The 13,568-nt window shown below is 39.4% G+C and overlaps 1 protein-coding gene across 3 annotated transcripts in view; it reads right to left on the bottom strand.

The window, feature by feature from the left end:
• LOC145985239 (adhesion molecule nephrin-like) overlaps nt 1-13,568 on the bottom strand; it is an 807,500-nt gene that overhangs the window by 294,269 nt on the left and 499,663 nt on the right. For all 3 annotated transcript variants that reach the window (XR_014441408.1, XM_083119010.1, XM_083119009.1), the window contains exon 4: nt 11,269-11,382. Coding sequence is in view for 2 of the 3 variants with exons in the window: in XM_083119010.1 (XP_082975136.1) it covers nt 11,269-11,382 (114 nt within the window). In the remaining variant the exon portion in view is untranslated. The remainder of the gene's footprint in view (nt 1-11,268; nt 11,383-13,568) is intronic.

Raw genomic sequence — 13,568 nt, forward strand, 5'->3', positions numbered from 1 at the left:
GAAAAAGGAAGAAAATGTTCTGAAGATGTTTCCAAAAAGGTGGTAAAAAAGGTTCTGATAAAATGCATTCAATGCTTTCTTTTTCTGAGCCTTCTGTATATAATGCACGCGGACCTCGTTGAGAACTGTGGTTCTGCCGGTTAGGTTTTATTAAAGTTTGTGTTTTCTCTCGCGCGTTCTGCTACATTATCCTGGGAACTATTGGGGCTGCAATGCCATTTTATAGCTCTCGTTCTGTTCTACAAAATGAGACTAATTTTATGTAACTGCTCAAGAAGAGTGAAAATCACTTATATTTCTGTCCAATTTCTTTTAACAAAACATCAAAGAAAAGAAAGGGAAAAGGTGCTGAAACATCAAAGAGGAGGCAAAAAGGGGATAAATGTGTTAATCCCGTGAAAAGGTGGAAAAAGGTACAACAAAGTGTGTTCATTTTACTTGATTTAAGTCCTAAAATACATATCTCCAACGATCGGTATGAAAACAGCAATATTTTTGGAAAGGTGCTGCACCTTAAAATCCATTCCCTACTTATAATCAACTAACACTTATTTTTATGGAAGAATCATTTATACGAATAAGAATTTCTTTCCTTATGGCCTGGCACAACTACTTAGTTTTTACGGCGTAGTCATTTAAATCAACACAAAGAGACAGTCTCAGAAACTTCTGTTACGTGACCACGAAACAAGCATCACCTTTCAAGTTTTCACCTTATAAAGAATAATAAAAAAAACTCCTCAAAAGAACTGTAGTTTCAAATAATCACCACGAGTTCAAGATATGTATCTAATATGTATTCGTTGTTACACTATAGTGCCATCTGCCATTCATCACGAGAACTAATGTGGCAGTGAATATCTTCTATGTACACACACATGCATACAGTTCAATAGTGTAACCACTCGAAACAAGATACCTCCTCTGAAGTGTGACCACCACTGAACAAAAGTCACCAACTCAGCTTGAGGCGGAAAGGGTAAGGTAAGAAAGACTTCATCCTATCCACCTGCAAGATACTGTCACACTGTCGCTATTAGTACGTTATCCCACAGGAAAAAAATATATCAATGGCAACCATGAATGTGTAATGCGTGGAAACATACCCGAGAAAAACATTTTTATTTTTACATGTTTGGTAGCATCGGAACAAGGCCGCAACGAGAAGGATGGTACGGAGAAAAGTTGTTTTATCTTACGTCCTCTAGATGCTATGAAAATTTATTGGTATTGTACGGCAACACCATGTGTGTATGCATGAAGACTGAAAATTACCATGCCGTTGACAAAACCTCAAGATGTACACTGTGAACATACAGGACGAACCCCCAGTGACAATGGCTAAAATCTGGCTGCGACCTCTAACGCTGCGCCATTGCATTTCGGCTTAACTTAGAGAGAGGAAGATAGAAAATACAGGAACATAACTAAGCATTTTTCTAAACAGAAAAAAAAAATCTGTGTTTCAAAAAAGCGCCAAAATATGAGATGCTCCCTTAACGCTCAATCACACAAAGGAATTTTGATATACAGCGTGTTTCAAAAAGAATATACGTATTACAAAGTATTATTTTGTCCAAACTATCGACCGCTGCGCCCCGGCTCCGCTATTAGAGAAACGAATACATAGTCTAGTTTATATAATAACCGCTAGATGTCAGTTGTGTTCTGTTTTGCTTGGAAACCGTCAGTTTGAAATGGCTACTCCGCACCAGAAATCATTTTGTGTTCTCGAGTTTGCGAAGTGCAATTCCGTGATTACAGTGCAAAGACGTTTCAGGTTGAGGTACCAAACTGATCCTCCGAATGGGTGGAACATTCGTAGATGGTATCGACAGTTTGTAGATACAGGATGTATATTTAAAGGAAAGAGTCCTGGCCGCCCTCGTGTTCCTGAAGAAAATGTTGCACGAATTCAAACTGCTTTCCAACGTAGCCCTTCAAAATCAACTCGTCGTGCCAGTCGGGAGTTACAACTTCCTACAACAACAATTTGGCGTGTTTTGAGACGTCGGCTGGTTATGAAGCCGTACAAGGTACAGCTGTTACAAGCTCTGCGTCCTGATGACAAACGCAAACGTGTGGCATTTTGGAACGAGATTCTTGATGCTATTGACAATGACAACACTTTCGCACAACGCATCGTGTTTAGTGATGAAGCTGCGTTTCATGTCAGTGGTCAGGTAAACAAACATAATGTTCGCATTTGGGGCCTACAGAACCCACATGCATTCATTGAACATGTACGAGATTCGCCCAAAGTGAATGTGTTTTGCGCGATATCCCGATCATCTGTTTACGGCCCATTCTTCTTTGATGGAAACACGGTTAACGGTCAGCAGTATCTCTCTATGTTACAAAACTGGTTGTTTCCGAGGCTGCACGAAGACAACTTCATTTTTCAACAAGACGGGGCACCCCCTCACTGGAGTCGCCAAGTGCGTGATTATCTGAATGAAACTCTACCGAACCGTTGGATTGGTCGTCAAGGAGCTGGCGACTTAGCATGTATCAGCTGGGCTCCACGGTCACCGGATTTGACACCCTGTGACTTCTTCCTGTGGGGTTTCATTAAAGACAATGTTTATGTACCACCACTCCCACAGAATCTGGAAGAGTTGAAGAACCGGATCCGTACTGCCGTAACATCAGTGACGAAGGACATGCTTGCCCGAGTATGGGAGGAATTTGAGTATCGATGTGATATTGTTCGTGTCACTGCTGGAGGACATATTGAACATCTGTAATCTTAACTTGAGAGGTTCGTAAGTATGTGTGTCAAGTTTCATCTTCGTATGTCTTAAAGTTTAAAAAATATATGCATGCGAAATACGTACTCGGGTAAACACCCCACCGTGAAACTACTCCATTGAGGAAATGACACGCAGAGGATTCTAACCACGTCCTCTTGATTACAAATCCGCTACGTTAAGCATCTGCCTTCATAACTAAAGGGCGAGCACAAAGGTATGCAATTTTCCTTAACAAGACATTAGCGAGCAAGATTGATAAAAATGTTTTCAAAATTGAGGTAAACAAATTTGTTATTCCTGTTTTCCAAAATATGAAATCTTAAAAAAAATTGAATTAATTTCCTGCTCCAAATTGTCAGGATCGTTAGTTTTTCTCCCCCTCCAGGTTGCTTACCAGGAAACATGATAAAAAGAAGAAGGGGAAGATTGAGATATTTTCAAGTCTCCATCCAAAGGGGGGGAGACATTTGCTTAATCTGCCAGAGAATGGAGACGAAAATATGATCCAACCCGAAAAGCAGAAAACACGATCTGAAAAGAAGAAAAAAAAAGCTGAAAGTAATATATTTGTCGTTTCCAGCAAAGGCGGGAGAAAGTAGGAGGGAGGAGGATGACGTAACTAAAATAAGCCAACGTCTTCGTTTGTCTCAATGACATTCCTCGCCCCATATGTCATTCCGAAAATTTCGGCATTATATATACGTTTATGCAGCACCGATGGGGGGGACGGGAGGGGGAGGGCGAATCGGATGATATGTCTTTCGCCTCCGCGAGTTCTTCAAATGGGTCGGAAAACGGACGTTTCTTCTGACGAAACGGTAACGCGATCAATCTTGGAAAAGTCAGCAAGACATGACACCAGGAACAGTCGAGATGAATATACGGCTCAGAGCCTCCTCTCCTTCTGCCGTCCCCATAAAGAGATCTTGTCATAAATCAAGGTGTAATTTCTCCTCCCGGGAGAGTCAAGTTCCTCCACTTTCGCTTTTCTGGAGAAACAGGTCACCTGGAAATTCCAGGGAGGCCTTCCAGGAAGAGGTACGCTGCGGCCACTTAAGGAGCAGAGCGCTGGTTGTCAGCAAATAACTGTAAACAATCTTCCCGAATGTGCTCTTCACAATACCTAGCAAGGACTGTCTTATTCTCCCTCTACCTCCCTCCCTCTCTCTCTCTCTCTCTCTCTCTCTCTCTCTCTCTCTCTCTCTCTCTCTCTCTCTCTCTCTCTCTCTATTTCGTCATCAATGCTTTGAATACTTTGATTTACCCGTTTTTACCTGAACATATCTTCAGCTGTGATGTTTTCTACCTGTTAGTGTATTTTCCTCTCATATACAACCATGTGTTTCACATATTATTTACTCTATCGGGTTACCTTCAATTCTAAATAATAGCCTATTCGCTCCTTGGTTTAGATAGTCCTCATATATCTTCTGTGTGCAGGGTGACCATAAAATCTGGAACCTAGGGGAAAACTGGCGAACAGCTTACTACTTTAATGCAAAACGCGCTTCACATGTTTGTCACCAGTTACAACACACTTCCTCAAACGATTCAATATGTTTCCTTCAATCTTCTTCAACCATTGCAGTGGTTATCCACTCCACTATACCTCACTGCCTATCCGGAAATCTGTTACTGAACTGATTTACCACTTCCATCTCTGGCACGAACAAGTATTATCTCCACCACTCAGCCATCTTCCGTCAGTGTCAAAGCTCACCTGTAATCTTAAGACACGGCAATCTTAAGACAATACCACCATTTGTTCAAGATTGTATGAGCACCTTGAAGATTGTTTTACAATATCCTCCACTTCTTTCCCATTTTTCAGTCTTTCCTCTTTTGCAGTTTCCTCTATCCATGATATTCTTATCAGGGCTCCCTGATGGCCTAGTGGTAACATCGGCGCCTTGTAATAAAGGGGTCCCAGGTTCGATACCCGGCGATTGCGCATACTGGTTCGGATTCCACTTTAAACTGTAGGTCCAGTTCCGATTAGCCGATCAGTGCATAAATAAAAACTAAAAAAGTTATTCTTAGGATTCTTCGGTGCAAGAGAATTTGAATTCCTACACCTTATTGTTTCCCTTGTGGTCCAGTCGATAGGGTGTATGATAATCACCAGGGGGATCCAAGATCGTTTCCGGAGAGGGTATTTTCTTACGGCTTTATTCTTATGCAAAATGTTGGAAAATGTAACGTGGTTGTATTACGCATTTAATGTTCCGCCAATCAGCGCTCAGATGAAGAGAGCGTTTAACCTGTATATAACCAGATGCATCAACTGATAACTGTAACTTGTAAATTATAAATTTTACTCTTTGTGAAGTAAGATAAAAGAAAGAAACATATTATAACTCAACTTTTAATAAAATTGTATAATGATCAATGAACATATGTCTAAAAAAATTAAAAAGATGAAACTGTATGATGATATGAAAAATATGTAATCGCCGGGGGTCGGAGAGTAAACCCTTAGGTATAAAAGTGCAACATTTGGGTAATAAAGGAGAACCTCCTGTGTTGAATAGGAAGAAGACAACCTGTCTTGAACAGGATTTAGACAGATTTCTAAAAACTCTAAACATAAAATTTAGTAATTCCTTAATTTCAAAATTGAGGTTTACTCGTCAATCACGTCTTACTACAAACTGTATTAAATTTTGGCAAATAAACAGTCAAACCCATCTGTGGCTTTCAGTGTTTCCATGATCCAGATATGGCTTCAGTGAAGGTCTGAAGATTCTTAAGCCTTACATAAAGAGCATAGGGTAATAACTATAAAAAGGAACGTAACAATTTTTTCTCCATATGTTCCTCTGTGAGAGGCTCCAGAGTTAGCAGGAAAGGGAGGAGGGGTAAAAAGCCGAAGGGTAGTGGTGATCTCGTTGTCTCTAGCCTGACTAAGATCGAGAATGTATCAAACTCTACCTTCTACAACTCCCATGCACTTCGACAAAGTCGTTTCAGGACCAGGCTTCCCTATCTCAAATTGATACATGTACCCTTCTCCATCATCCCTGAAAGTTTGTGTCATCAGCCCGGGAACACCCTGTATATAAGAAGAAGAAGATTCTAACAGTGTTCTTGTTATATATTCACTTTCCAGCGTTAAATTTCTGCGTGTACTTAGAATGCCATACCTTTATTCTTCCCTTCTTCCTATTTATTTTGACACCAAGAAGCTTTATTTGGGACTTCGTGATCAGACAAGAAGTCCCAAGTTCTGATCCCATTCTACAGTAAACTCTAGGTTTCCTTGGCGTAATAATTCATAATGCAGCAGAAAACCTACATGAAGTGATAACTGTGTGTACACATTTGCGTTGTTCGACAACGCACGAACGCGCACATATATCACGGCCGATAGAATCTATTCCACTGATATATGAAGTGCCAGCACTATGTTATTAGCATAATGGAGGCTTGTTTGGCCTCACACACGCCTGAGGGGATGCAGTGCGAATTACAATCAATGGGATTACATGCAAACCACTTCAATTGGGAATTAGCTTGCGGCTTGACAGAGAGAATATTATTAAAGATTTGTTGATGGAATTTTGAATTTTAGTACGTACACACTATAACAGACGTTATTGCATGATGCTTATCATCTAAAAGCTGGTCCGAGGATATGAGTAAAGAATAGCAATATACACCAGGACGTAGAAGATATGCTGAAGCACTGTTAGAAGTTAACTTAAATTTACAATATCCTAGCCTTAAAAATTTAAAGGTGTGCTAATTTATGAAAATGGAACGCGACTGTTGTTTTTCATGAGTGCGGGCACATTCCTGTGCTGTGGTGAGAATGAGAAGCAAGCATAGGGTCCGCAACCGTCTGAATTATTAGACTAACACACTCAGTGGCTGAGATTGGGTGCAAAAACTGGAGGAGGGGAAAGGACAGCTTACTTTCTCTTTGTAGATAAGGCTTAGCATTAAGAGGCCATGGTGCAGGGCAAGAAGGGGGTGGCAACTGCCTCCCTCCTGATTGCCCCCAAGGCACACACTCATACAAGTTATACACACTGTAATCAAGTTGACAGCAGAAATGGTGGCTAAGACACTCTGGTCTTGGATTTCCAAGAAAAGCACTTTGTTCCGAGTAAATATTTTGTTTATATTTCTTCGAGACGAGACGAGACATTTCACGTGGAAGCTGAGAAAATCAGACAAGCAGCCTTCACAACTATGGTACAGAACCCTATGAATCATACCAGTTTAGAATTCAAGCAAAAATGTCCTCCTCTGCTCAGAAAATAGAAATCGTACATCAAACGTAACAAAAAGTAATATAGAATACCCAGAGAAGTTGTAGAGCAGTTGGCTAAAGCAGCGGATTTGCTGTAAAATCACAGGAATGTCGTAGTCTTGCTCCCCACCAACACAAGAAATTCTTCACTCGTACAAGGGATAACAGGTTCTCTCTCCAAAGTTAGAGTTAAAATCGATAATGTCCAAATAACATTACACCAATAAAGAACCATTGTCATAAACATTCGGAGAATTATGAAAATTACTTCTTAACCCAAATATAAGCGTATGAACTTCGTGCAACTTGCCACAAATAAATGTATTCTCCTATAGATTTCAGTGACACGTTGTCGTAAATCAAAGAATGCTCATGATTGACTTTCTAATAAGATTTATTGTTCTACTTTGTGCCCTTGTTCAGGTTGTATTCGATATATTTGTAGCGCTGGAGAGGTCAGTAGTTCCTATCGGAATGCTGGAGAGTTGTGCATAGTTCTCGGACAAAGCGTTTTGAAAACAACAAAGCATCAGAATTGTGCTTTGCATTGGAATGTGGGGAATACCTTGCAAACGAGTTAAACCGTCTTCTACATTAAAAATCACCAGTTTTCAAAATTAATGCATACCAGCAATGTCGCCAACAGCCTCGATCGTGTTGCTCTATTTGCAACTGTCTAAGCTGACATGAGTGAGTGACATGTTTAATTCTTCTCGCTCCATATATTGTATATGTTTCCTTCAGTGTACTTTTTTCTATGTTGGTAACTGAAAAAAATTGTTCAATATATTTCCACAGTTCTTGTCTCTGGATATAGCTTATAGGTAGACGAGGCATCCCCGATGAAGTAATGATAACACTGTCGTTTTGTAATCAAGGGTCCCCAGATTCGATAACCGGTAGAGACACAGTCCAGATTAGCCTATCTGAGGATAACCAACACACAGTGCCACGTACTCTACCGACAAATTTCCACAGCTTGTAGAGCGCATCAAAAGTAGTCTTTCTGAACAGCATTTTGCTCGCTGGCGTAAGGCTTTCAAGCTCCAAACAGTTATTTAAGCCTGTGTATGCAACCACGCATCACAGATACACTGTTTCCAGTAACAGTTATTTTCCTTGTTGGGAGAACAATTACAATATTTAATACACTGCACACAATCCAATACAGGCAAAGATCACTCTTTGTAGTATGAATGTTCTCCAGAGAAATCACGAATTCTTGCAAGCAATACAAGAGTACCATGGACCTTGTACTCGTGATATTATTTCTGTATCACGTAGAATATGTTATCGGACAGAAACAAAATATGTCAGACAGTGGCAACCGTTGAGGCTGTGATGCGTGGTTGCATACATACAAAATAAAAATAATGTTTCGACGGTCAGTAATATCAGTACGAAGCATCAAAGAGCGAACTGACTAAGAACATTTCTATATACAGGTTGTTGCCGTACAACAGCAACAAACTTTGACGTGTAAAGAACATCAAGATGTGCAGATTTTCTTAGTAACTTTTTAACCTTTAGGAGCTCGCTTCGAGGTTGCAAGCCCTACACTAATGACATTACCTATTCTGTACGTGCGTCATAGATACAACGTTACCACTCTCGTTAAGTTTCTCTGTTGGAAAATATACTCAAATCGATAGTACGGTGTGGTAACATCATGCCAGTATTTTTTTCTCCCTTATGCTGAAATTGTACGGTTTAATGGGTTTTACTTAAATCATCGTCATTAACGAATATGTTGCATATACTATTTTATGTCTATCAATTACAGAAAATCTTTTAAAGTTCTGTATAAAGAAATATTCACACTTTAGAGGGAGTGTATTTATTAGTTAAGAGCTCTGTCTTCATCGAACTAACAATAAATTGCCGACAGAAATATAACTTTACTGGCAACCATGAATTTTTACCGCACGGCTGAATACATACAGGAGAAAATTATGTTTTTCAAGAGCTTGTAGCTTCGAAATGAGGCTTTAATGAGCAAAGACAAGTTTCTTGTCTTGAGGTGATGTGAAAGTTGGTCGATGTTGTGTGTTGACACCCTGTATAGTTTTAAGTACACGATTGAGAGAAAGGTCAAAGCATGTTCATCACAATCTCCATGCACGTTCTGATATCAGTTTGGTGGTAGGAAACAAGTATCTTTCAGCCATTTCATCATCCGTTAATGGACAGAGACGAAAGATGGCCTTCAAGTATGACCAACAACTCTGGAGTAGGAATTGAACCCGCTTAGCAAATGGAAGGAGCATTTTTATTTTTATGTTCCTTTTTTTTTCCCACACTTTCCACTTTTCCTTCCCTTCCTCTCCTTCTCCCATTTTTCCTGGGTAAGCGTTTCCATCATCGCCATTTGCAGGCTGTTCGAGAACTCTCCGTGAAGTCAACGGGGTTCGAGGGGGGACGAAGGGGGGCAAAAATTTAGTTCCGAGCCCCCGGCAGCGGTTACTCTTGGCCTGCTTGGAGCGAGAAATAAGCTGATGCCAGAGAGCGAAGAGCTTTGGTTAATGTTTCGCCTCGCGTTGCGTCGCAGCAGATCTAATACCAAGGAAAGGGAGGATTTTCGGTAACGTGTAGAGCTTCCGGATAAATTTCGAATAATCAGTCTTTAATTTTTATTTGAGAGGTAAAGGGGAGCATCTATAGAGCTGGGTAAAATCATACGGTGCCTAGAGAAAGGTTAAAGGAGGTGCTTTCCACCTAGTATATTGAAAAAGAATACTTACTTTTTTTACTAAATGCTTTCACTTTTTGTGTCCCTCTCTCTCTCCAGTTTCTCGCCAACGGTTGTATGTCTTAGGATATATTATGTATCGTTTATTCTCTACCGATTTTGTCGATTACTTCTTTCAGTATCTTCTATCATTACTGTTCTGTCTCGTTACTTCTTCTCTCTCTATTTTCCTCTCCCTCTCTCTAGGTTCTCATTTCCTTTCTTCTGTCTTGTCAGTTTCGTTTATTTCACCTATTCTCTGTCTCACTCTGATTTGATTCCTCTTTCGCAGTCTCCAGTTTATTTTGCTTTCCTTATCTCAATGCTTTTGCTTTGGGACTTTTAAAATATTTTTGTCTATTTCCTTATGTTCATCGAGTTTCTTTTATGGCTTTCTCGAGTTCCTTTCATCTCTCTCCTTCTCCCTCCCATTCTCGAGTTCCTTTTACTACTCTTTTCATCCCTAGAGTCTTTCTTCTTCCCTTTCAAAGTTGCTCTTATTACTCTCTTGGTTAATCGAGTTCCACTCATTTCTCTCTTTCTCCTTTCCTTTCTCGAGTTCTTCTTATTTATTTACTTAACTCTAACTCACTTGCTATTTTTAATTCTTTTCTCACTACTTCTATCTTTGACATATTTATTCTCTCTCTCTATGATCCTCTGTCTCTCTCTGCTTATTTTGAATTATTTCTCTAATGAAATGTGAGGTTTAAGGGGGTGACCCTTTAATTGATTTTATTGATTTGCTTTATTTTACTTCGCATTTTGTGCAACTTTTGGTTAATTTGCGAAAATGGGGATGAGTGATGTTATGATGAAATTGATGAATGGGCCACAAACATCCATTCCCAGGCCAGGAATCGAACCCGGGACCACTTGCGTGGTAGCGCGATGTGCTCACCACTCCGCCACGGGGGCTGGCGTTACCCAAATGTCAATCTCTCTTCCAAGTAGTACATCCTGCACTGCATTTTGCAGACTAGCAAGACTCTGGTGTCCGAAACCATGCACAGGATAATCTTCTATGGCATTTGTGTTGTATTCTGTCCATATGTGTTTGTGATTGTCTCATCATCCATATGCATCTTATCACCACTCATCCTCATCTTCGCAATTAGCCAATAGTGGCAGAAATGCGAAGTAAAATAAATCAATTCATTCTTTTACAATGACCCGTAAACATGACATCACACTGTTGTCAATATAGGTATACCCTGATTCCCGTTTTTTTTCCCAATCCCGTTGAAAAGAAGAAATATGGCAACAATGACATAACATTCGTCTTAATTCTCACGATTAGTGAAGAGTGGAAAAACATGAAATTCAATACAACTCTATATATAGAAACATAAACATGTTTAATGCAAGTCTCGAAAGGAATCCTATTGCAAGTGACACATTCATACGACAAGGAACAAATATGTACTTTGAAACAATCCCAAGACGCAATTTCCCATGAACTGCAAATTAAAATTACCAATCTTTAATAATATTTTCACATTACAGCACCAAGAATCAAAAAGTGGGCTTACCTCCGAATGCTATGCATGCAATCTCAATGGTTGTCCCCTCATTGTATGGTCCAATGTTGTAGTGAGGTACTACCGACCCAGAGTCGTCGGTAATCGTAAGCTTCTCTGGAGGAACTGAAACAAAAAATAGTAAAAATAAACGTTAACAAGTTGAAGTTACTGGAATTAAACAATTGCAAATATTATACTTTTGTTTTACAAACTCAAACACGACTTTTGCAACTGTGTCTACAGTGTAGAGTGGGGGGTTCAGACTGCTGATATGTATGTAAAGAAAGTTGAACGGACTAAAGTTACAGATCTCCAACATATTATACAAATAGTGTTATACCTAGAAAGATATAAAAGAATGAATGATACTGAATATGAAAAAAACTAGAGGAGCTTATTAGTTAAATGGAAAGAAGATGGGAAGGGAGAGAGAAGACTGGAAAAGGGAAGAAAGCAGATGTTAACAAAAGAGTGACCACAATGATGAATTTTACGCAGGGGAGGAAACATAAGAAAATGACGGGAAATATAATTGATGTGAAGAGAAGAGGAGATAGGATAGGAAGATAAGATAAGAGAAGAATAGAACAAGGAAGAAGAAAGGGATGGGGAAAGAGAAAGAAAGAAAGAAAATAGGAAAAGAAGAGAAGATAGGACAAGAGAAGAGATGAAAAAGAAGAGAAGGTAATACAAAAGAGAAGGGTAAGGAAATAAAGGAAAACATAGTGAACAGAAGATCAGATAACAGAAGAAGGGAAAGATAAGGAAGAGAAGAGGAAGAAAGACAATTTAAGACAGGGGAGGAGAAGAAGGAGAGACAACAGAACAGAAAGGAAAGGAAGAGATGGCAAGAAATAGAAAGAAAAGGATGATAATGTCAGATAAGAGTTGAGAAGAGAAAATAGATTTCAAGAGAAGACAGATTTCTAGAGAAGGAAAGACGAAAACAAGGAATAAGTCTACATATATTCCCTTATTTTGTTCACGCGCAAAAAAAACGTATCGAAGGAAACGCATTCTATAGCCGAACGTGTTCAAATTTCGAAACACGCTCTTACCACCTCAGGCTGAGAGTCCAGGTCAGACCAATGTTGATCCATTGCCTTTGTTCTCTTAATCATCATGAAACCTCAATGCCACAATTAAGCCTTGAAATGCAGAAAAAATGCAGTTAAATAATATTATATGTATATACACATACACACATACATACAATACATATGCATGTATTTTGGGCTTGTTATTAACATGATAGGTTTTATTTATACAGGTGAAACATATATTGCTTTTTCACGTGCATTTTTCGCGATGAGTATACCGGAGGACGTGTTTGGCGCAAGTTCTTGCAACTGAATATAAGTCAGACGAGATACAGCTAATTAAAAATATACAACGCATTCATTATTGAAAACTAACCACTGCAAGAAAATAAACAACAAATTAGGTGCTCTTCGAAGCTGCATGTGAATAAAAAATATTGCATATAGAGCGAGTGAATAATTAAAAATAGTAGGATGTAAAAACACGAGCTGTAATTTAAAATGCAAATATGTACTGAAAAATAGGAATACCGTGCGAGTGATGAATGTGCAACACAGACCGAAAAAAGGTGGTAGGTGTACATCTAAAAGGAAGCGAATATGATGTTTATTAGTGAGCTAGGAAATAAGGAACTGACCTTAATGTCTGACCTTATTTTATCACTGAGGATTGTTTTTTTTATGTGAAAAAACAATACCATTATCGGCTATATAACTAGCACAAATAGCAGATTCTTCCTTCGTCACTTTTGCGTCTATCTTTGTGACTTCTATAGAAATTTCAATAACTAACACTCTGAATAAGGTTGTGACGATGGAAAATTATTTACAATCTGTAACTGCTATGCATAAAGTTTCCTTGCTCTTGATGATAACTCTGGCTATTGTTGGGTGATTATGGTGATCCACCCGCTAGGCTGCAGGTTCGAATCACTGCGGTGGATCATCCTGATACAAGATTTCCCGGGGTTGTCCTCAGCCACTGAGGGCGAATACTGAGCTAGTACTTTTAATGAGGATAGCGTATGTTTACTTCCATAGGTCTCCCTGGTAGTGAGTTGTTAACGCAATCGCCTCTTCGCCAATTCCCGGCTTACACAGATTTTCATCCTATACTACTGCCCGACAACGCAAGACAAAATTATTTCGAAAGCACGATTCCACACATGCAATAGAAAGTAGGTAGAAACATCGCTGTAGGATTCAGATCAGTTACGTTTCTATAAGTTCAGCCGTATTGCTTACTTCCGCTCGCGTGGTTATGGTTGT

This window comes from Lepisma saccharinum, chromosome 3 (assembly GCF_977018435.1).
Source record: "Lepisma saccharinum chromosome 3, izLepSacc3.1, whole genome shotgun sequence".
Taxonomy (NCBI): Eukaryota; Metazoa; Arthropoda; class Insecta; order Zygentoma; family Lepismatidae; genus Lepisma; species Lepisma saccharinum.